The sequence below is a fragment of the Lucilia cuprina genome, chromosome 4 (assembly GCF_022045245.1).
Source record: "Lucilia cuprina isolate Lc7/37 chromosome 4, ASM2204524v1, whole genome shotgun sequence".
Taxonomy (NCBI): Eukaryota; Metazoa; Arthropoda; class Insecta; order Diptera; family Calliphoridae; genus Lucilia; species Lucilia cuprina.
In genome coordinates this window covers 17,870,309-17,896,812 of record NC_060952.1, presented here as the reverse complement: position 1 = coordinate 17,896,812, position 26,504 = coordinate 17,870,309, and the positions used below count along the sequence as shown (strand labels likewise).

At 26.4% G+C, this 26,504-nt stretch overlaps 1 protein-coding gene across 4 annotated transcripts in view; it reads right to left on the bottom strand.

The window, feature by feature from the left end:
* Positions 1-26,504, bottom strand: part of LOC111676098 (flocculation protein FLO11) — a 252,972-nt gene that overhangs the window by 72,348 nt on the left and 154,120 nt on the right. For all 4 annotated transcript variants that reach the window (XM_046950646.1, XM_046950648.1, XM_046950647.1 and 1 more), the window contains exon 4: positions 14,269-14,629. In XM_046950646.1, the coding sequence (XP_046806602.1) occupies positions 14,269-14,629 (361 nt within the window). The remainder of the gene's footprint in view (positions 1-14,268; positions 14,630-26,504) is intronic.

Below are 26,504 nucleotides of genomic sequence, written 5' to 3'. Positions count from 1 at the left end.
TTTATTTAGCCATATGTGGTTTTGTTTTCTTTATAATGTCTACAATCAACTTGGGTTTTAAGAAATTCCATTAACATTATTTCACATTTTTATGAAAAAGTCATCTCAATATTTTCCATGTTTTTTATTTCAAAAGATCACCTACTAAGTAAGTGTGTCGAGTAAGTTTTTGAAAGAATTGGTAACAAGCTAATTTGTTGCTTTGTATGTATGAAAATAAATGTTTTAATTGTAAAATATTATAATAATTTACGAAAATATCTTTCAAGAATGATATTTATAATTCTTTAATAAAAGTTTTGTTTAAATTCACAATTTATCCAAAAGTTTTTATGAAATTAAATTTATCTAATTTTTTTAATAAAGGATTTATAAAAATAATAATATATATAAAAAATTTTAAATTCTTTAGTTGAAAATAAGTTTAATGAAGTTTTTTTAAATAGTGAGGAAGATATCATAAAAAAAAATTTGTTTAAAAAAAATAATGAACAAAAGTAGCGCTTTAACCAATTCGATATATGACAACTTTACTATTATCGTTTCATAATCCTTGCAGCCACATGCTTATTTAAACTAATGTTATTTTTGTCATTTGTTTGTTTATTTATTTTTTTGCTATCTTCACCATTCAATAACAGCAACAGCAGGATTAAAGTGTCTTTCGCAAACATTTAATCATGTGGTCAGTTATCTTTAGTGTTCCATATAAACAAACAACACAGTACTTTTACACATTTTATTTCAATCTTCCTATTTTTACTTAAGACCCTTTTAACATTCTTATTTCAAATTGTTATATACATTTGTCTGTGTATACATCCAATCCATTTGAAAATCCTTCTCATTGCTCCATTACAGAATTTTTTTTTCATTTTAAATTGCTTTTCTAAAATTTTCAACTCAATAAAAGAAAGTATTGATTTTACACAACTTTTTTTAAGTTTTATTTTGTCATTGCTATTGTTGTTAAGTTTTTCCTCCTTTGACACTTTTCGTTATTTATTTAAAAATATGTTGTTTCATCCTGTTTTTAAAATAATTTTTTTGTTGTTTACTATTTGACCAAGCGTATGACTACATTTTTTAGTCTTTTTGTTGTTGTCTATTTTCTTCGATAACCGCCAGCCAACAAACGTTTGATTCTTTTCATTTTTATCGACTATTTAAGTTTGTATTTTTTTAATGATTAAAATTTTAAGGGATTTTGCGTCCTTAGAACTATTTTGGACAATGTATTAAGATTTTACAGGTAAGTATTAGTGCGTTTAGCTAGAAAATTGATTTTGTCAGTTTACTTAGTAAAATATTAAATGTTTATTGTTTGTAAGTCTATATGACAGTTTAGTCCAGTGAACAGTCTAGTGTATATAGTCAATAGTCTAGTCTATAGTCTAGTCTATAGTCTAGTCTATAGTCTAGTCTATAGTCTAGTCTATAGTCTAGTCTATGGTCTAGTCTATAGTCTAGTCTATAGTCTAGTCTATAGTCTAGTCTATAGTCTAGTCTATAGTCTAGTCTATAGTCTAGTCTATAGTCTAGTCTATAGTCTAGTCTATAGTCTAGTCTATAGTCTAGTCTATAGTCTAGTCTATAGTCTAGTCTATAGTCTAGTCTATAGTCTAGTCTATAGTCTAGTCTATAGTCTAGTCTATAGTCTAGTCTATAGTCTAGTCTATAGTCTAGTCTATAGTCTAGTCTATAGTCTAGTCTATAGTCTAGTCTATAGTCTAAACTATAGTCTCGAAAATTTATTAGGAACTTTCTTGAAATATTAAAATGGAAATACCTATTATTTTATAAAACAAATAATTGTATATCCATAACATTTTTAACTTCAGACGTGGGAGGAGTTAATAGGAAAATCCAACAATTTTTCTGCATTTGTTTAGACACATTTAAATATTATTTACATTGATATTCTTGTGTCTAAAAGTAAATCTAACGTTATGTGTTATTTGCATAGTATGTATGTTTGCCTATTGCTCCCCTTACCCTGCTGATTTTTAAACAACTATTATTATACATTTCCATTTACTTTAGAGTTTATATTTTTAGAGGGTATTTTAAATTGATATCCTGCTAGCTTTTACTGCAATTGAACGTGACTTTTGTTTGTAACAGAAAAAAGAGGAATTTACACTTTTGAAAATTTTATTTTTTTTTATATACTGCAGTCAGTTGGCACTTTCAACTGATTGTGTATAGTACAACACGATTTCAATTTTAGATAGTTGTTGTTCATTTCATTTCTTTTTCATCCGTTTTATAAAAATACGTTTCTATTTGCATTTCCTTTTTTGAAGGGAAACACACAAGCACTCTTCAAAAAAAGGAAAGAATTTTTGTGAATGGACTTTAAAAACATTTACACTTGCCATTTTCTTTTATATTTGCATATAAAAGAATTAGCTGAGTTTATTTTTTCATCTTCTTTCAATGGACTATTTTTGGTGTGTGAAGAAACAAAAACTAACTAGTATAGTTGTATGAGTTTTACAAGAACACTGTTCTTCTTGTGTTTCTTTACATTTTATATAAAGTTTTCCTTTTATTAGTGTTAACAAAGTACAAGATTGTTTGTTATGAATTTGTTGCTAAAATTTCACTTTATAAGAATGTCCTCTTGTGCAGTATCTTTTTCTTAAATTTTCCTTCCTTTGACTTTATTTATTTTTAAGCTTTGGTCAATTTATTTTGTATTTTTTTTGTAAATATAATACATTTTTAGTATTTGCACAGGCATGACGACTATTTCCACTATTTCCACTACTTCCCACTTTTATTATTTACCTAAATGTATGCTTCAATAACTTTTAGTTAAGGAAACTGTTACTTGTATCTGTTTCTAATTTTTGTGATACTTCTTCTGTTACAAATAGTTGACTTTTTGTTTTCTTGTCCTTTTTTTGTTATTGTAGTTGATGTACATCTTATTATGCTCTTGCGATACGTTTGTGTGTTGCAAAGAAAACAAAGCAATAGGTTTTTTACGGTCTCTTAGGACTAGTTTAAATTATTTGCTAAAGAAGTTATTTTCAGTAAATAACTAAGATATATTGACTATATTTACTTATTTTTGTTTTATTCTTTTTTAAATCAGGGGTAAATAGTGTGATTTATTTTATAGGTATTTTTTTTTTTGTTATTTTCTTTATATTTTTGTGTCACTTGTTATTTATGACAAAGATTTTGGGAACTATTCATGAAGGTTATAGAGGAAAAGGAAATTGTAATTGATATGGTTGCACTAAGAAACATTCTTTTTTGAAAAGTTCTCTGGTATTGAATCAAAAACAATTTGTCTTAAGTTTTTTGAAATATAAAATTAACATACATTTTATTTCAATTTAAAATTTATAGACAATTCCTCAATTAGGTAGCTATTTGAAGATTAAGAAAAATTTATAGACTCTTCTTCATATTTCGAAAACATTTTACAAATATTTTATACAAAATGTTATCTAATTTTTCAGAAATATTTTTTACATTTCTCGGAATTTTTTCAAAAAACGAATATTCTAGATAATATTGAAACGGATTTTTTTAATATTTTCAATTAAAAAAATTATTAGGGTTTTCTCTAAAAAATCGCTTTAATTTTCCAATATTTTAGAAATAGCAAATATTTTTATCCATAACCCCTAAAATTATGCTACTTTTCATTTAAAAGCAATATGTTCAATATAATCATATCTTACTCCTACGTTGAGGTTTCATTTTAATTTACAGCTATCTATTTTTTTGCGTAAAATATTATCTTCTTCTAACAAGTTCACGCTTTTTTCAACGTTACAAATATATATTTTTTCTATTTTGATCCTTATTATAAATTTCCGCTTGATTAGCAAAACAAGTGGCCTGTTTGTATCACATCAATGTTGGTTGGTTGCAAGTCTACCCAAACATTGACTCAATCTATAATGATTTGAAAAGGAAGGTTGATTTTACTTCTATCTATTATAACTGACTCTACTTGGCTTCTGTAACGGTGTGCCATTGAGTTCGTTAATTTTAAAGTCTACTAAACTTGTTAAGGATAATTTTCTTTTGAACTTTGATATTATTATTTAAATGAGAATCTTTATTGAGGTGTTGATGTTTAACAACTTCAAAAAAAGGATGATAATAGTCATACAAATATACTCACACTTATTCACAACAACAAAATAATGATGAGCTCAAGGAAAAAATAAAAAAAGTTAAAATGAAAGAAGTTGTAAAAATAAATGTGGCATACTTAAGGGGGATTATTTAAAGTTGAAAGGGAAATATGAGAAAAACATCAACTTGAAAGACTCACAACAGAAATGACAATGAGAAATAGTTTTGCCAAAAAGAAAAAACTTTAAAAGAAATTTGATTTATTTTTAAGAGGGGGTAAAATAAAATTTATAGCATCTAAATTTGATTGATAATTTAAAGTATACTATTGGGGTAGCACAATAAAACTATTAAGTGAAGCATGGAATCAAAAGAATTGTAAAAGATAAAAGAAATATTGTGAATTTTTAATAGAAATGTTTTTGTTTATAAAAGAAAATATTAAATAGTAAAGAAAAAGTAATAAAAAAATGTAATTCTTCAAATATGATATAGAACATTTAATATCAACCGAGCAAAAACTCGATTTGTTTAAACACAACCACTTACACCCAACGTCTGCTATACTTTTAAGTACTTTTATAATGACTTACAAGATGCACAGGTTATATATTGGGTGCATATTTTTTTGGCCTAAAACCAAACAAATACTTATTGAAGTAGTTATTTGTAAGAGAGCGTAGTAAGCATTTGCTTCCAATGTCGTTACTGTATTAGAATAATGAATAAAATACTAATAAAGAAGTGGTGAAATGTCGCTTTGTTAGCTTTTTAAGTTAAAACTTTTCAATGTAAGTTGTTGCTGGTTTTCTTTACATTTTATTATCAAAAAAACCTTATTAATTGTTATAAGGCACAATTCAAGGTAAGATATAAAAGTAAATACTTAGTTTTAAAGAACTTATATTACATTGTATTGTCTACTTTTAGGTGCTCTTATTATTGCTTTAGTATTATAATGGTAGAGAATTAACAAAATATTTTCATATAAAAACAATAATGAACCTCTTTATATTCATTCTCACAAAACATTGTTTTTGTTATCATTGTTATAGACCTGTCAAATTGTCAACAGTTTGCTATAACACATGTGTATATAAACAATAAAATGACATGACAGACAAATAAGAAATTATCTAGTTTTACGGAGTTACTTTGTAGGAATAAATAAATAATTTTTTTCTCGAAATCATATCACAGGAAGTATTAAATTTTATTAAATTTGTTTTAAAAATTTATTTGCAAAAATTTAGAAAGTTTTTTAAAATGTGTTAAAGTGTAATATTCGAATATGACACCAGCCAACACTCAAGACAAGTATCAAATATTATAAGACTGAAACTCAAATCTAATCGAAGCAAATCTGCGTTCCCTACACCACAATAGTGGGGAACGTATAAAAATATTGCTCTTACAACCACCTTAATGTATACCGATTGACTCAGAATCATTTTCTGAGTCGATTAAGAAATGTCCATCAGTCTGTCCAGCTGGTTGCCAGGCTATTTACATGGTACAGGTCGCAATTTCCATCATATACAGTTTGGACCAAATGTGTTTTTTTGCACAGCGTCAAAGCCTATTGAATATAGTTTAAATCGGTTCACCATTTCTTTTAGCTCCCATACAACCGTTCGTCCCGATTTGGGCTTTTTATGCAAAAATTGGCGCAAATATTGCGAAGTAAGGATCAGCCTGGATCGAAATATGTCAAAAATATCTTTCAAAAATTTTTTTAAAATGAACAGTAAAAGTATTTTTAAATATTTTTTATATAACATTAATTAATTAAAAAAATATTTGCAGAATTTTTTTTTAATTTTGAATTTATTAATTTTTCATTGGTACACTTGGGGATAATTTTACCAAAATGTTTTAACATTTTTTGTATGGGAATTGTTTGTAGCCTTTATTTGTCTTACTTTTTTGCTCAAAATGACAAAGTTAAATTAATCCTTGATTTTCTTCAATTCAATTTAAATATGTAAATAAGTACTTATTAAAGTTTTTCACATTTAAAATTCTACTCAGCTAAATACTTAAGCTATTATTATATCAATGTTACCCTCCTTAAAGTGTTGAAGTAAGAGCGGGTATCTGTAGCATACTAACTAATGAACACTTACTTAAATCTAATTCTATTATTTTTATTTTATTCTATAACATCTAGACAATAATACCAACAGGAAAAAAAACAAATCATAGCATAAAGCTTAACTAATAGGTATGAAATATTTATATGTAAGTACAATAAGACAACAAAAATAACCAAATAAAAAACGGAAATTTCATAAAAATTCATTCAAGTGGATGATATAAAAAACACAAAAATAGCAGTTGGCACGTTACGTGATGACTTTTTAGACAGAGGAGAAATTCCATACATTTTTTTCTATATATCAAGGATTCAAAGGTAAACACAGCTAGTTGGAAGTTGAACTGCCGGTATTCTTTAGTGAGTGGTTTTTGAAATAGAAAAAATGTGTTTTTATTTTTGTTAAAACAGACAATTGAATAAAAGTTTGAAGTACATATATATTTAGATAAAAACGTGAGCTAAAATAATAATTTATTAAAGTTTAAACACTAAATTATTTTTTGGTACAAAAACTTAAAGTTGTTTAAATGTTTATCTCTGTTTGTTTTATAAACGCATTTGTTGTGTTTATTTTCATGTTGTGATTTTTTCCTACAGTCTTCTGCCTGCCAAGTTTAGATTTGGAAGTGTTGGCCAAATAAAAACGGAAATACATTTAAAATACAATCACAAGTGTTTTTCTGTAAAAAGTTTTTTCTTGTTGTTGTTATTCTTCATTTCCTTTGTGAAAGCGTCTAAGTATGAGCATGAGTGTGTATGTGTTTACTTTTGTTTGCATGTGAATGGGTAATGTGTAACCCAGTAATTTTAAAAGGCGTCAATGTAATCTTTATAGACAATATTTTTAATTAACTTAGTGTTTTTAAAACTCTCTTCTCATGAGCTCACAAATTAAAATTTGCGTAGAATAGAAATGTAATAGAACTAAACGCAATGCGTAATAGTTTTTTTTAATAATTCAAAAAACCAGCAAGTTGCATTAGATTAGGGATGTATTTTAAGCACAAAGGAGAAAAGGAAAACAGCTGTTTTCATCAAACTTTGTTATTGTTGTATACCAATCGTGTAAACATAAAAAGTTTGATCGTGTGACAAGGACTTAAGTAATGTTTAGACATCATTTTCACTTCCCTTAACTCACCACAAGTAATCACTTTTGTAGACAATTGATTTTGTAATATAAGGAAAATCACTACTTTGATCCAGTTAACCCGAATTACAGGGATTTGTTTGGTATTGGTGTACAACAAAAATATTTTGTTGTTTTGTTCTGTTGTCAAAAATTTTGTTATGCTCAATTTATTGTCTAAATAAAGTTATTTCTGGCAATGGAAAGTAAATTAAATTTAATAGAAAAAAAAGAAGTTGTTTTTTTATGTATATAAATATATTTAAAAACAGGAAACTTATAAAAATTTAATATTTGTTTTTTGTTTTTCACAGTTTTAACAGGATATAAACTTAAATCTGCGAATACTATCCAGGATCTGTCAGTAGATCAGTTTTTGAAAACACCTTAACAGACAGATTCTCAAAATTCGAGTCTTTGAGTGGCAGAAACATTTTCATGTTGCAGCCAGTAACAATAATGGAATTTAGAATAATTGGAACTTTTCATGATCTTATATTAATATATTTTTACCCGGGGGTTTAAGTGGTTTCATAACATTTTACTTAAGTATTCTCCCGTCAGAGTTTATAAGAATTGGCTCTCATATATTGTCGGAAAATATGCATCCCTTTACGTAGCAAATACAGATTTCCCTTTTTTACCCGTTTTTTCCCTAAGACTGGGGTTTCTAATATGTGTGAGACATATGCGTGAGACTCTCAATATCAAAGTTTATAATATTTTGGATTAAGAATAGAAAAAATCGTCTTTTAAGCACAAAAGTACTAATTTTGTCGGATTTTAGCCCTTTGGCCTATTTTTTGTCCCCTTCCGGTCCAATTTTCGTAACGGCACTTTGCTAATATATATTTCTAACAAATTAAGTAGTTTAATCGAAAATTCTATTGCTTAATGATAGTCAAAATCAGCATTTACTATCAAAAGTACTCATTTTGCCCGTTTTTCATCCATCTTACCCTCCTTTTTGTCCCTCCTAGTCCAAGTACTGAAATAAATATAGCCTATAACATTAACCAAGTATAGATCTATCTTTGTTCCAAATTTGAAAAAAAAACGTCCAGCCGTTAAGGCGTGATTGACGAACAAACAAACAAACAAACAGACTTCCAAAGAGATTTATAATTTATATTAGGATATAGAATTCACCATCGTAGAGTTTCCCGAGGAACTGTTTAAAAAGTCAGAATTTTATATAGGACCTCTGAAAAAAATTAAATTCAGTACAATGAGAGGTATACCATTAAAGAAGTGGACACCCTATAGTACATAAATTATGAGTTCTTATTAGATTTTAATTAACATTTTATATGGCACGGTGTATAATCAATAATTGAATCATTCCACGTTTGTATACTTTAAGATAAACTAAATTAAAACTAACTATTGCATACTTTTCCGCTTAAAGCATTAAAACATCTATTACCCAAACCATTGAAATTAAAAAAAAACTGCTCAAAAGTTTAACAAAATAATAATATACCCTCGAGCTATGTATATAATTCAACAATTATATACTTAAAAATCTAACAAACAACAACAACAAACATAAAGCAAATAAACATAAAGTATACAGTATACAGTAAAAAATGGGAAGAAGGAAAACAAATAACTGTATGTATACAGTCAGTAAAAAAACGAAAAATGTACAACAACTAAAACAATAAAGGTAAAACTGCAATAATGCAACTCTACAGAATTTTTTTGAAATACTGCGCAAATGCAAGTCAAGTGAAAGATAAAAAAAGATGAAGGAAATGAAGAAAAACCCAACTCACATAGAGAAGTGTATGGCAAGGAAGAAGTATAAAAATATAAGAAAAAATATTTTAAAAATACATATAAATCATATAAACAATTTTGTTCTTATTCTACAGGCAACACTAAAACGAAGAAGCCTTGTACCTAAAAGTATGTTAGAGAAAATAAATTCCTAAAAAAGAAGACTTCTAAAAATATGCTGCATTAAAAATATATGTATGTAAGTTTAATCTAAGTATGTATTTTTTAAATGTGTTGAAATATACATATGTATATATTTATTTTATGAAACATGAACATGTTCAAACATGTTTATTATGTATAGAAAGCGAAAAAAAGAACAATATGCTTTATTGTGTATTGTTACTGACTATAATAAGGAAGTCTATCTTTTAGGGATTTGCTTATGCAAGTGTATGTTTGCCTGTATTTTTTTTCTGGAACAGATTTTCATTTCTTTTTTAAGACCTTTTTTGTTTGATGTTGTAAGTTATCTGCAAGATTTACACACATACACAGAGTAGCGCAAAAAAAAGAAAATACAAAATCCTCAATGTTTAGTGGAATGGAAAATCTAAAAACAACTGCAAAATGATAATAATAAAAACACAAAAGAATTTACATAAAAAATGGGAAGAAGGAAAACAAATAACTGTATGTATACAGTCAGTAAAAAAACGAAAAATGTACAACAACTAAAACAATAAAGGTAAAACTGCAATAATGCAACTCTACAGAATTTTTTTGAAATACTGCGCAAATGCAAGTCAAGTGAAAGATAAAAAAAGATGAAGGAAATGAAGAAAAACCCAACTCACATAGAGAAGTGTATGGCAAGGAAGAAGTATAAAAATATAAGAAAAAATATTTTAAAAATACATATAAATCATATAAACAATTTTGTTCTTATTCTACAGGCAACACTAAAACGAAGAAGCCTTGTACCTAAAAGTATGTTAGAGAAAATAAATTCCTAAAAAAGAAGACTTCTAAAAATATGCTGCATTAAAAATATATGTATGTAAGTTTAATCTAAGTATGTATTTTTTAAATGTGTTGAAATATACATATGTATATATTTATTTTATGAAACATGAACATGTTCAAACATGTTTATTATGTATAGAAAGCGAAAAAAAGAACAATATGCTTTATTGTGTATTGTTACTGACTATAATAAGGAAGTCTATCTTTTAGGGATTTGCTTATGCAAGTGTATGTTTGCCTGTATTTTTTTTCTGGAACAGATTTTCATTTCTTTTTTAAGACCTTTTTTGTTTGATGTTGTAAGTTATCTGCAAGATTTACACACATACACAGAGTAGCGCAAAAAAAAGAAAATACAAAATCCTCAATGTTTAGTGGAATGGAAAATCTAAAAACAACTGCAAAATGATAATAATAAAAACACAAAAGAATTTACATAATTCTTTGGAAATTTGTAAAAAAAAATAAAAGAAAAACAATTTAGGAATTAAAAGAACAACAAATAATAAATCCTATATAAACATTTTAAATAAATTAAAATACTAAATACTATTACAAGTAATTCAATATGTATTTAAAATTAATTGTTGCATACTTAAGGGCTCTTAAGTCTCTGAAAAATTAAAAGAAATGTAAATAGTGAACTTTAATTGTGTTTCAACAATTATTTTCATTTAAATACATTTTAAGCATCTTTTAAGTGTATTATATATTTTTAAAAGAAATTAAAAGCATACTTAAAGGCACTCAAACAATATTTTTGGGCATTTTTAATGACAATTATGCCGGGCAAATTAAGCACTTGAATTATTAATAAACTTTTTACCTTTTTTCTAGTTAACGTCTTTTAATTTAACTTCTTATGGTTATTTTTGTTTTCTTAATATTTGTTTATTATTTTTACCAAGTTAGTTTTTAACATTGTGAAAATAATACCAACTTTGTGGGCTTAATGTTGTTCAAGACAATTAATTAAAAGGTATTTTGTGTTTTGTTTTAATTTAACGTTGGAATGCAATGAATATAAATAAATATTAAAAACAAGTACCATGAGTGAGTATAATTTAAACTTATTTATTTTTCCTAAAGAAACTTATATACTGAATTTGAATTTAATTCAAAATTATTTAAGTAAATTATTGATGAAAAACAAAATTTTTAAATCTTGCGCACAAGGTTTGCATGCACAACCAGCCAGCCGGACAGATGGACGGACATTACTTAATGGACTCAAAAAGTTATTCTGAGTCAATCGGTATACTTTAAACTGGGTATGGACAAACATCAGCACAAATGTATAACACCCTACTAAAGCCCTGCACATGTTAACAATAATGCGACAATTATAAAAGTATCATGTGCGCGATCTTTAGCAAACGAAATTTTAGAGCAAATTGTCGCATTATTGTTGGTTTGTGCAGCCCTTTACACCTTAACCACTGAAATATGACAATTTTTACAATAATTGTTTTAGCTAAAAGAAAGTTTTTTTGCTTATTCAAATTTAAAATTATAAAAACATCGTATCTTATTAATATTTTCTCAGACAATTATGTTATACATCGTTAATCGCTCCAATAAGATATAACACTGTATAAAATTGTAAAACTTTTACAAACTTTAAAAAATTAATGTTTAAAAAATATTATCTAGATAAATATTTTAATAAATCCGTAAAATTTTTCCAAAATATAAAATATCAGATAATAAACAAAGTATACATATCTGAAATATGTCCAAAATATAAAACTGTAAACTGTGAAGGTAAATGTTAAATTGTTAAAGTTAAATTTTTTGACACCGTAGTGCAATAATAATTCCTTTCTAATCGTTTTAAATTAAACTTGGGAGTAATATGTAAAAAAGGAACAACACGGAAAGAAAGAAATAAACACTTGAACGTAAATATATTTTTTAAACTAAATATACAATAAAATATTCCAAAACAAAGCTAGAATCAACCTCTAACAAATCATTGTCAATATGTAAATATATTATATTTTCTGATTATGTTCAAAAACATTTTTAATTTAATTTTTTATAATATCAAAATTTACAGCATATTTTAAAGCTAATCTTAACTTAACAAAATTAATTTATTTTCGTTTTCATTTTATATAAACAATTGTGCGATTTTTAATAGTAAGAAGAAAAATATTATAAAAATAAATTTTACCATTGACAGTTTTGAGTAAAATGAAGAAAGAGTAAATGAAAAATTAAAAAAAAAATCAACAGAAAAACGCAGCTAACTGTACAGAAATTATGTATCTATTGTTATAAAAAAATGAAAAAGAAGAGGAGTGGAATAAAAAAGTAATGCAAAGAAAAAACACAGGACAAAAAGGATAATGACAACAGACTAAAGACGGTTTTTAAGGGAATGAAAAAATAAAAAAAAACATTAAAAGTATGAGAGACATCCATAAGTAAAAATATTGTGAAGCATATAAATTGCAAGTAGATGAGGTGTATGTATGTGGTATGAAGTGATAATATGTCAATGCCTTTTAGCCAAAGTAATCGGTTGAATGCTGCGTTAAAAGAAGTTTAAAAAAATGCAATTTGTAGGATTTTTCGTTACAAACTGAGTATGAGGTTTTCTTGCTTTCTTCAAGTTTTTTTTTTCTACTTCAATGAATAATGTGTTTCATTCTTCTTTTTTTCTTTTCATTTCTTCGTGTTAGTCATTTCTTAAGAAAAATCAATTTTTCTTCCATTGTTCACAAGCGACAAACAGTAAAAGGACGAATAAGTGAACATCAACTATAAAATACGTATACAACCAAGCGTTGTGATGCTTTTAAGACAAACAAAAGGTTTTCTTTTTGTTTCGCTTCATTTTTTTTAGCTAAAAACCATGTTAAGTACTGTTAAAGGGAAATGGAAAAAGTCAAGTGCAAATGAAATGTAACGATATGAAGTAAAATGTTGGTTCTTCTCATCCGCGACAAGCAACAAAATTGTTTTGCGGTTGTAAGTAAGTGCATACATGCTCACTCACATTTGTGTGTTATTATTCATCAAATCCCTAAGGTATGCAATGGTTTTAGTTTTGTATTGTATTTACATTTATGCTATACAAAAAACTGGTAAAATTGTACTAGTTTTTTATTTTTGGAAAATATTTAAATAAACAAAATTTAACTTTTTTTATATTCACACAAATACATTCATATTATTGTGTTTGTATTTTTTTTGTTTATTTAAGATTTCAACCATCAAATTAGTTGATTTGTTGCTCTTTGTATGGATTTTATTTGTATGTATTGTTATACCCTAACGCATCGTACTGGAGTGTATAGAATTTTTTCTGCGGATGTCTGAAACACCAGGCTTTAACTTAAAAATATGATAATGTTTGATACACGCACCAATCGATCTGGACAAATACCTTCTTGTTCTGCTTCACAGTCAGTATCTTCTATAAAACAACATAATTATATCTTTTGATAGTCCCCGTTATAACGGCACGAACAGCAGCCACCTATATATTGAGTTACTGACTAAAAATAACTGATATAGGGTATTGAATAACCGGGCTTGATCACTACTTCGTTTTTTTTGTATCATTTGTAAACATTAGAACCAAAAGCTTTTAGTGAAATTGAGTAAAATTTGTTGTTTTAGTCTTTGTTCGTTGCTGTTGTTGCTTTCCGTGGTGGTGAAATATTTGGTTGAATAAATTATTACAATAATTTATGCGTTATTGATACATGTCAAAGTATTGACATTCGTAAAATATTCATTAGAAAAAGATTAATTTTTTCCCATTGTTTATTTTACAATAAACATTTTTTCTAAAAATTTAATGGAAGACTTTATTTGCAAAAATTAAATTGTTTTTAACACCCTCCTTAAGTTATGCTACCCTATATGTAGACTTTATATGTTGTCAGCTAATTTATATTTCAAAAAATAATAAATCTCTAAACAATTTTAATTACTTAAAACATAAAAAATTAAAACAATGCCAAGCATTCATTTTAGCATTACTAAAGAATTCGTGATTGAGTTACCATTTTAAAGAAATCATAAAAAATTTCTCTACCTCCTAAAAATATGCAATATTTAATGTAATTTACCAAGAAAATTTCCAAATTGAATATTTTGAAAAGTTGAAATAAAATACGGAAAACAAAGAACTAATGAAATTTTTAAAAAAAGACAAAATAAAACTAAAACTTACCTTTATTAAACGATTCCATGGGATGTGCATGTAGTTGTTGACAATCGAGAAAACGTTTTAGATGCAAACATGTTAAAGATGACGGTGAAGTAGCTGACGGTATTGTTGCTGTTGAACATAATGACGAGGACGAGGATAATGAGGATGATGACGATGATGTATCCATGGGTGGTACAACAAATGCACCAGATGGCGCTGTAGACGTCGTTAGCGCAGATTGTTGCAAAGAACAAGAGGCATGAAATGACGACGTCGATGTTGTAGACTGTGTTGTTATTGAGGAGTTTGATGTGGAGACATTAAAGTCATTATTATTATTATTATTTTGGTATGCTGGCATTGTTAGTGGCGTATTAGGAACCTGAATAAGAAAAAAAAAGAAAATATTTGAGTTTAATAATGGTAGAATATTTGAAAAACGAATGAAAAGAATATTAGTTATTTAACTTGAAAAAAATAAAGAGTTCAAAAACTGCTGCAGGTATAATGTCTTGTCTTTTGTAGTTAAAAGAATAATAAATTATGTTTTTTTTTTGTAATTAGCAAAAATCCTTTAATTAAACCATAATGGAATATTAAATTTGTGCTGAAATTAACGTTGTGTTCAAGACAATTTTATAAAATCCTTTAGCATAATATTTAAAAATAAAATATATAACTAATTTCACAAAAAACGTCTCTCTTTTATTCTTAAGGTCGTTGTCATGTTCTTAGCAAATTTTTTCACACAGTCATTACCAGTTATCAGCCATGCCGAAACACCAGATTAAAATTTGTTACTCTAACTTTCTTTCGTTCTTACCATCAAAAAGGTCGTCACGCTAAGTTGACACCAATACCGTCAACCATTGTCTCCTTGACTGCTTTCTAGCATTTTGCATCAATGCAGTTTATTGCATTTACTTGCTTACTTTCTTGGTTTTTATTTTATTTTATTTTTTTGACATCTAAAAAGTTTTTGTTAAACTTCAGTTTACAAAGAATGAATTTCTAGAAAATGTAACACATGAAATTTTTGGTAGTTCGCTACTGTCAATGTAGAATATTAGAGAATTTTGTGGTTTAAATAAAATTTTATATTTTATAAAAATATCATTACATTTTGCCGAAAAATCTTGTTTATCAGAAATATTTCTGGGTATTTGGTTCAGTTATGTACCTAGCTCTCATGAGTAATAGATTTGCTTTCAATTTCTTATAATACCTTGAAAATAAGATCAGTCAAATACGATTTTCATTGTCTAATGCGAAGTGTTTAAATAGGTTCACGTTTTCATTTGATCCACAAAATATTTTTAGCGGGGGTTTGAAAGGCATATATTTTTGCTTTTTATCGGAATAAATTGGTATTTGGTTTGATCCATTTTAGAATTATTTAGATTATTTTGGAATTTATATGTCCCTTTAAATGCTCTAAAAGTCGTTTCGCGGACCTGAAAACTTTAAAAATATTTTTTTCGCTACAAGCTCTATATTACGGAATGTAAAAATTGTTCATTAAATTTGTATTCACGACTTCAAAAATTTCTTACTCTGATTTTAAGAGTTTAAAAAATCGCTAAATGAAAAGTTTTTGCAGAGTACATACAATCGAATGAAGAAAGCATTACAACGACACCATTGCAAAATTAAACAATGCAAAGTAAGAGAAATGAAAAACAGAGTGCTAATAGTAACAACCCAGCAAAAGCTTACATCGAAATGATAGCAGGTAAAAAGTTCAACACAACAGTTACAGGAGCATTTTAAGTCACTATAACAGTAATTTAATTATTCGTAAGTTATTATTAGATTCCTTTTCAGTAATGCAGACGGTATGTAGTAGTCATTGAAAAGTAAGTTATTGAGTAAAAACTAGACATTACCATATTTTTGCCGGGATGTTTTATATTAAAAATATTTTACACTTTTGGCAAACAAACTAAAAAAAATCAATTTTAAATGCTAACAAAAATAGTTTAACTACTCTTTTTCCACAAAAAAAAAAAAACTCGTTTATATTGGTTAAAATGTATATTTTCTTTTTAAAACTAAAATGAAGAAGTGGTTTTTATAAACACCAGCAGACGTTAAGACAGTTAGACCGACATTTAGACTAACAAAATAGTTGAATACTTTGGTTGTAGTTAAAAAAAATAAATTGCATTCAGTTCATTTGCAGTTTCTATTTTACAAAGAACTGTTGTTGCTATTGCCATTTGTAAAATGTTTTTTAAATTTCCAAATGGTATGCGGTTTCAAAATCGTGACGTGTTTCATTTCATTTCTTTTTTTTGTTCCTGTATATTTTCCACCTTTCTTTCAATGAGTTTTATTGTATAGAAAAACTTAAATTTTTTATTTATTCTATTTTTTTCTTGTTGCTTTTATATTTAAAAACAGAAAAGAAAGTAGGTGTCAGTTGATTGGTAGTGATTTTGTTTTATTTCAATTTCTTTTTAAAATACCAGAAAATATTTTTGTTTAGTTTTAATAGCTGGGTGTGGAAAATGAATTGAAATTTGTTGTAGTCATTTGGTTTTTATTTGTTTTTTAACGGTGAATGCTCAATTCCAGTCAAAAGTCTATGGTGCTTGTAAACTTTTCTTTATCTTTAAAATGAAAATCAGTAAACTTGTTGGGGAATTTATGAAAACCAAAACGAAAAAAAATCAACACTCACAATGTGTTTTGTATAAGTTTGACCTTTGAATGACACTTGATATACAGTTTTATTTAATAAATAGTAAGGGGAACAAGTTGAATTTGTATGTGCATACATATACATATAAGAGTTTTGCTAATAAAGAGGTGGAAAATTAAAGGGAAAGTAGTTTTGTGATTAAACAAGACCTTTAAGTGAACTTAAGAATTGAACACCATAGTGAAATATGGTATTAACAGAGAATTAAAAAAACCCATGTACAAACCCTCTTTAATTTATATCTTTCATACAACCATAATTGTCACACCACATGAGGTAAAATAACATTCAAATTATGTATTTCTTAATTAAAATTTAATTTTTTGTAAGATTTTATCTTTAACTAATTGATCTAAAACTACCAATTTTTATTTGAGAAGAAAAAAAACTAAATACGTCATGAATGACGTCATGAAATGCAAGGTAATGGTATTTTCTAAACAATCTATTTCTTTAAACATTATTCTGAATAACGAAGTATTAGAAATTGTTCCTCATTATAAAACACTTGGTATTATTTTGGATGATAAGCTAACATTTAGTTTTCATATAAATTCAGTAATTTCACGAATATCTTGGACATTGAGAAAGTTATATAATATTGGTTTTTACTTGCCCTCTTCAATAAAACGTCGTGTTGCTTTATCATTGTGTTTACCGTTATTAATTTATGGTATTGAAGTTTACTCATGTACCTCAAACTCCAACATTGACAGATTAAAAAGATCCTTTAATAGTGTAGTACGTTATATTTATGGACTTCGGATTAGTGATCATGTTTCTCAATATTACGTTGATTTACTTGGTTGTAGTTTCTTTCGATATGTTCAGTTGAGAAAAATGATTTTCTTTTTTAAAACTATAAAATATGGTAAACCTGACTATTTGCAGAATAAATTTAACTTTGCTATTTCAAATAGAACACATTCTTTAATATGTCCAGCACATGTTTCATTATTTATGACGAGATCATTTCGAGTTAACATAGCGCGCTTATGGAATACTGTTATTCCTTACCAGGAACGTAAATTCTCACATTCATTATATGCATTTAAAAATATTTTTTTGTCGAATTCATAACTAACCCTGAGCCTATTTTTAATGATATTCCACTATGTAAATGTATATTGTACAGCCATTTCCCCTAAGTTTTTATAAAATATTTAATTGGTATAACTCATTTGTTGCAAAAAATCTTTTATATAACCTTATTGCATTTCGCTCCTATTATGTTTTACTGTCATTTTTAGGCTAATAATATTATCTTTATTTTCACCAATTTATAGAATCCTAATCAGTGTGTGCAAAACTTCAAGTCTAACTATTAAAAATAAGAAAATTATAATTAAAAAAATTATAAATATATGTTATATTTTCTTACTAAATAATGTACCAATAATATTTTTGTATTATAAGTATATTTAATTGTAGACTAGCCAATTAGGCCCTATCGGCTTACGGCCATTGTTTTTGAATAAATAAATAAATAAATAAAATAAATAAATAAAATAATAATTACAATTCATTGAATTTATCCACTAATTACAAACACGTTAAAAACGTTTATTAAATTTTACTAACAAATGCAACACCTTGATGACATTTTCGCTGAAAATATGTGTATGTATAAAAATAAGAAAAGGAGTTGAGATACAACATAAAAAATTTTTAAGAAAATAAATTAATTTTGGCGCCAGTTATCGATAAATTTTATTGAAAACAAATTGCAATTACGTGCCAAGTTAACGCAATTATTTACGAAAAGTATTTCAACTACTACTTTTGCATTTGCTATTTGATATTTGCTACTTTTAAAACGGTAGATTGAAAGCAAAGATTGCTTAAACGAATTAAAGAAAATGTTGTAATGAAATAAATAAGTAGAATGGAATTTAAATGAAGAAAGAATGATGTACGTATGTAGGTATGCGCTTATGTTGCAATTGAAAAAAGTTAAGGTGACCACACGGAAGAAAAGTTTATCATAAAGTAATGCCAGGAAATTGTCAACCGCTTAGCTTGCAACTTTGCTACCACCATAATAAATAAAACTATTTACTTATCTCCTTATTTGGAGGCAATTGTACCTAATTCCCTACTTATAAGGGAACGTGGTAAGCACTTGTTTCCATCATCGTGTTTGAATAATATATTAAAATGCTATTTTGTATACATAATACATTATTATTAAATTATAATTAACAACAGTTTTAACGGCACACAGGTGTCTTAAGATTTTTTTTAATTTTTCTTGAAGTAGAACGTTATTTTGAGTTTACAGCAAATGACATTTCCATAAAGACTCCAGCAGTTTAGCATTGCCCGTGATAGGGTTAAATGGGAAAAACCTAAACTCTGATCTCTTCTAATTTACAGAATAATGAGTTTCAGCAAAAACTTGCATTGAAAAGTAATATGTTAAAAAGCTAAAAAGAAGCTTTTGATTACTTCTGCGATAGCACTTGAATTATTTAAAGTAACATTGGAAGTAAATACTTATTACGATCGCTTACAAGTAACTACTTAAATAAGTACTAACAAATGCGCAATTTAAAAGCGTAAAATGTAGTCTAGCGGGCGGTCAAATAAAATGGTTGTACAATTAATAATGTATTTCCGTAACTGCTTATATGTAAGTCCCTATAAGAGTACCTAAATGTTATGCTTTTAATATGACACGTAAGTGGTTATGTAAGTGCAAGTCTTGAAGCTACATTTTGATAGTTCCCTCTATTTTGTTATTTCAATTACTTCCATTATGATATTTTAGAAGCACTAAATAAATGCTAAGATTAGTTTAAAGATGTACATTATTTTTTAGATATTTAAAATCCAGAAATAAAAAAAGGTGCGGCAGCAAAAACCACTTTGAATCTGATAACTTTGCAGCTTAATGTTGTAGTTTTAAATTTTAATAAAAAGTTATTTGGTCACCTTGATTCTGTTTTATTTATCACATTAAATATGCAACACTCCCATTTCAGCTATAAATATTTAATGAGGAAAATCTAGCAAATATTCAAACATTTATTTGCATATAAAAAAACAACATTAATTGATCAATAAAAAATTTGCAAATGTTATAAATTAATTAATCATTAATTGAAATAGCAAAAACAGATAGTATAAGTTGTAAAATAAACATAATAATAAAATTTAAAAATTAATAAATAATTTGATTTGTTCAACAAAACACGAGCCAATTTAAAAAAAAAAAAAAATTTAATTAAAACTAAAAATATTTAGTTGCTTTATGACTATCGTATTTTTTAAAAAAATATAATAACAAAAAAACAAACTATAAAACCACATTCCACCATACATTAAATATTTATTAAAAATAATTTTGTGGAAGCTACAAATATTTATAGTTCGATCTCATTTTAATGTGTGATTTAATATTAAAAACAGTATTAATATTTGTTAATTTTATCATGTTTTAGATTAGAATCTTGATGACGTGTTGTTTATTTTGGCCACATTTGTTATAGTCGTTTTAATATTTATTAAACAAGGTCATTTAGATATAAATATCTAAACACATAAATATTTATTTTATTTATTTATTAACTAATGAATGTGTACGAATTTTGAACGTGACCAAAATATACATTAGGCCAATAATGGCAACACAAAAAAAATATGTTATAATAAACATATCGTATAATTCAAGTAATAAAAAGTTGTCTTATTAGATTGTTGACCATATGTGTAGTCAGTTGTTTATTATTATATTCTTTATTGTTGGAATTTAATTATGTTTTTTCGATTTCTGAATTTTTTTATTTATTAACTTAATTTGATTAATATTCGTATGTTTATGCAAATTTTATGAAAATGTTGAGCAGATTTAAATAAATATATAAAAAGGCGGTACTTTAGTTATACAAATTTATGTGAATAAACCAATTATTAAATGTTGTTAGTCTGCATATAGATTGATCTGCAATTGGACTGATATATAGACTAGACAATAGCGTCATCATAATATAGACAGTTTTATATACTGCTCTATGCACAGTCTAATCTACAGAAAGTTCTAAAGAAATATCTACAAACAGATCTGGTCTGCAAGACTGGTCTATAGATTTATACTAGTCCACAGATAGAGCTATAGATAGATCTACAGACTGGTATATCGACAGATCTCTATACAAATTTTGAGACTGCTCCATAGACTCGTCTTTAGACATTTCCTTAGGTTGGGCAACAGACAGATCTAAAGACTGATAAACAGAATTTAAAACTGATCCATGGACAGTCCTATATATGGAGTTTTATACATGTATAGAATAATATATATGATGATCTATAGACATTAGAGTCAAATTCTTGCTATGCTCGCTTATAAGTAGGGACTTAGGTAAGTACTTACTAAGATCGGCTTCAAATAGAAGGTTAAGTAAATAGTTTATGCGAGGTTACGTCCATACAATTAGTTGTAACAAAAATATTTTTTTGCAAAAAACAACATTTAAAAAATAAATGAATGTATAAAAGTAAGTTCTTATGTAAATAGTTATTACTAGATTCATTCTAATTAATGGATGCGATATAAAGTAGTCATTGAAAAGTAAGTTTTTGAGTTAGTACAAGTCATAGTCATTTTGTTTCAACATCCTTCAGTGAAGATCCTTACTAATATGTTTTATTATTTATCTTTAAAATCAACAACATTTATTCTGCTCAGACACAACATTAATTTGAAGGCATTTGTTTTTACAACTTTGCTATACTTATAATAAGGATCTATTCTACTTTTAAATCTACACAAGCCTTTAGGTTTCCCATTTACAAGTCATTTTACTCTTATGATTTATTACCTTTTGACGTCAGTTTTACTACACTTTACATACTTCCAACATACGCAATTACAATAAGACTACAGCGAAGAAGAAAGAGTTTCTTTTATCACTTACTTGCTTACGAAGGAGTAGATGGGTGTTTGTTGTTTCTCTAGCGGTTTAAAGAATTGGTGTCTGTAACTACTTAAAAACACACACAGTAAATTTTGTGGTCCTCATTGTAATTTAGAATTTTCGAAAAAAGAGTTACTATAAGATTTATGTCTTGTCTGTCTGCGAAAAAATAATGCAGTAAAGTAGTAGTGGCTGCGTTGTATTAGTGTCATTGTAAAATTTTGTTTTAAAAACTAATGAATTTAATTAATGTACTATGAAAATAACGTTGAACAAAGTTGAAAGAATATAAAGAAAGATTAATTTTCCTTTTAATATTAAGTTAATGTCTATAGGCGTTTCTTTGAAATATATGCAAATTTTTATAGAGAAACTTAGAAAATTTTCGGGATTAAAGGCAAAACAAAGAAAGCAGAATTTCTTAAATAAATGTTTGGTTTATTGAGATTTTTCAAAAGAGAAATATTTAACAGAAAAATTTTGTCTAGTGTTTAAAATTGCATACACATCAGTATTTCAACACGTTGATGTAAGTATTCAGCTTTCTTCGCTTCGTAAGGATAATAAAATGATAATATCAATATTTTCCTGGGATATTCCTTACAGTGCTTCTTATTAAATAAAAAAAATATATATTTAAAAACATTTTTTAATAAACCCATAATTTAATATTAAAATAATGCAATTTTAAAAGTATCCTAAAAGTATGCACCAAATCGCCATAAACTGTAAAGCCTACGAGTATACTTTATTTTTTAGTATATATAAATTAAACTTCTTCTCTGGCTGTAAAATAATAAAATAATAATAAAATAATCCAGCGTAAAAATTGTAGATTTATGTTTTGTACAATGCAAAAAATATGAAGCTAATATTTTTTAACAACGTTTATATTTTTAAAACAGACTAATTTATTTTTAAACACGAACAGCTTTAGTTTTGACAATGATTTGTACAAAGTGGGATCTACTAAAAGTATGTTATGTAAATCATAACCTATGCAATTTTATTTAAGGTTTCAAAGCGCATTTGTTGTGACCACTATAGGGAGAAGGAAAATAGAAAGCAAGCTAATACCGTAGTAGAAGTTCTTTTTTTTAGAAAATTTTTAGAATAATTTTTGTTGTAACCACTCTAGAGAGATGAAAGATGGGTCGAAAAACTAATCCCGTAGCAAGTTCTAGTTCTATCACCTTTTATAGAACAAATCTTTTAAAATATCTAGGCAACTGAGAGTAAATATTACTTACATATCGACTAGCTGCAGTAGAAAAATTTCAAAATAATTTTTGTAGAGTACATTACCTAAACGTTGCTAACTTGATCTTATGTTTGCAAAAGTTTTTGCTGTAATTACCTCAAATTTTACACTCGTCTGGCTGATGGTACAGAGGAGTTTTTTTTATACATAAATTTTAAGCTAAAACCAGGTGTTTTATTGTGTTCCAAATTGTATTGTTATATTTAGCAGCTCCAACATATAACAATAAAATGTAGAAAAAAATTATGTTTTATATACACATTTTTTCATACTTGTTAGTTCTTGTTGAAACGTATGTATATAAATTCATGCAATACATATGTACATTGTACATATATTGCCACCCATTAACAAGTAACATAAGTGCTGAAGCTTACCGCTTATGCATGATAGCATAATAAATATAAAACAGTAAAACAACAATTATAGCAAATTTTAAAAAAAAAAATCCAAAGAAATTAAAAAAAGTAAGGTTTTTGCTTCGAAATTGAGAAAAAATTTAAGAATTATGAAATGATTCAATGTCTGGTTCTTTGGAGAAAATGTCCAATTTAAGTGAAAACATTATGCTATTATTTTATCCACAACTATGTGTTGCAATACAATAAAGTCGGAGTGTTTTCGGATTGTTTTTATAGCAGCACTTGTTTGCTGTTTTTTATAAAAATATATGAATTATATTTAGAATTTAATTAGGGAGATTTATGTACAGCTCAAATAAAAGTAAAAAGCCATTCTTTAATATTTAATTGTTTTTGTTGGAAAGTTAAAAAGCGTTTAATTGGGTTGCAAAAATGGTAAAACGCACAGATTTACTTAAATCTTATGTGTGAAATATGCAAACATATGATTTAAATCAGTCATGGGCGTTTTTAAAAAGAGTTCAAAGGATATTGAATAAACTAAAAGTTTTATTAAAAACCCCATTTCAAAAAAACAAAAAAAAAAATAATTTAGTTTATCAATCTCCAACTGGTTCTAATTTTAATAATAAAAACTAACCAGCTAACAATTTTGTTTTAAAAAATGTTCAATTTTAAAATATTCTTTTAGCAATAAATCAAATTTAAATTTAAATATTTCGACATCCATAAAATACAATTTAATAAATTAAAAAAATTTATTTATCTTAATCGAAATCAATATTTCTACAAAAATTATGTATAACAAAAAAATTAATAATTTTAAAATAATAAAAAAATCCATAAATTTTATTTTAAAAGAATGTTGTTAAAGTTGTTATTATATTTAAGAATTAAAAACAAATTGTTTTTGCTTAAAAGGCACCCCGCTGTTTTTAGTTAAAAAACTCTATAGTTCTGTAAATTGTATTAGCGCAACAAATTCGTTATAAAAATTGAAATCGAAAGAAGTAAACCCAATCAAAAAGCTGATAATTGCAGAAAAATTATTTATATGATGCACCTTGAGAAAAGTATTTCTTAGACGTAGTTGGAGAAGCATACTCAAATTTAATTGTAATAAAGAGAAAAAAGTCATCTACAAGGCTATTCATCTTAAATATTATATGAAAAATTGTATATCTAACATCTACGATGATCTTTAAAAAAACATTTATTTCGTAATAGTTTTAACTCTGTTTAATATAGATAAGATTTAAGAATTAGGATTCGTTATTTAAATTTTCCTTCAAGATCACAATATTTTATTTATGAAAAGTTCTAACGTTCTTTTCTACCTCCTAAGAATATTTATAATTAAAAAGTTTCTTTTTACAAATAAAAAAAAAAAACTCTCTAGTCCTTTTGAGCACATAAAAAACCAACTTGAGCTGCAAACCACTTGATGACCCCTCAAAACAAAATGCGGTTTAAAAACAAGAATGAAAACCAAAAAAAAAAAAATGTTACAAAAAATTTAACTTTATGCCAAAACTAAACAAAACAAATGTTCACACTAAACAAATATTAAAAAAATTAAATGTAAATGTTTAGTAGGGCATACACCAATATGTTAAAAATTAGGATTATTTTTTAAATAATGAGACATTTTTTTGTTTTAACCTTAATTCCGTAATATTTTTACTTATTCTTGGCAAAAAACAAAGATTTTTTCATATGGGGTTAAGTATCAAAATTATTTATGTAGAATTTAATTGAGTTATTAGTGTCCATAAGTGAATTTTGAACCAACTCATTTGCTAAAGCGGAGTTTGTATGGGGCTAGGGTCAAAGGCTATGCGCCAAATGTCATAAAATTATGTTGAAAATTAAGACCTGTGGTGTGCACACAGCTTTTCATGGACATACGAACAGAAAGTGATTCTAAGCCGATTGGTATACTTTAAATGGCTATAAAGAGTTTCAAGTCTGTTTTAGATATAAAATCAAATCTATGTATGTTTAAAAAAACAAAACATTTTCGTCCAATGTGAACACAACTTAACAGGCTATATAAAAAATTTCGTATACAAAATTTTAAAAATTTCAAAACTGCAATTAAAATGCAAACTAACACTAATAAAAGTTAAACTTTATTCTAAAAACCCTAAGTGTTTATGTTAGTAGTAGTAGTATCTACTTTTCAAAAACATACTTTTTATGACTTTAGAAATTATTTTTTTTTGGTAAAAAAAGTTAAAATTCGATTCAATAACAAAGTTGAAAAGTTTAAAACATATAGCCAACGTTCTTATAAAACAACAACAATAGTAACTACAACGACAATAAAGTGCACGCGCTTGTGGCAGAGAAAAATATAGAATACAATAAAACGCAGTAAAATATTCAACTAAACTGTAGCATAAAAATGACTTCAGTTGTTGCTACTACTAAGAGAATTGTTTGCTACCAAAACTTCTTGCTCATAACTTTTATGGTTGCCTCTTTGTGCTTGTATTAAAATATGTTATCTAAGAGTTTTTAAGGAGTCAGTTAAATGTACAAATAAACGATGTTGCTACTTGTTGTTGAACACCAAACAAAGTAGAACACGTTGTACAAAATATGTTTATTTTGTTGAACTGTATTGTTTTATGTTGTTGGCTTAGATCAAGAATGTTTGTTATTTGTGAATTTCTTTATAAACAGTGTGTAATTCGAATGTGTTCTTTGGCAAATTATTCAAATTTTTGTAGTTTTGAAACAAAAAATTGTTGAAGAGGAACATATGAAAATTTTTTCGCAAGTTATTTAAAATTTATGTTTAATTTACGATCTATTCTTGAAATACAAGATAATATAACACACATTTTAAATGTAGATAAATATTATTGACATCTATCTATTTATCTATCTATCTATCTATCTATCTATCTATCTATCTATCTATCTATCTATCTATCTATCTATCTATCTATCTATCTATCTATCTATCTATCTATCTATCTATCTATCTATCTATCTATCTATCT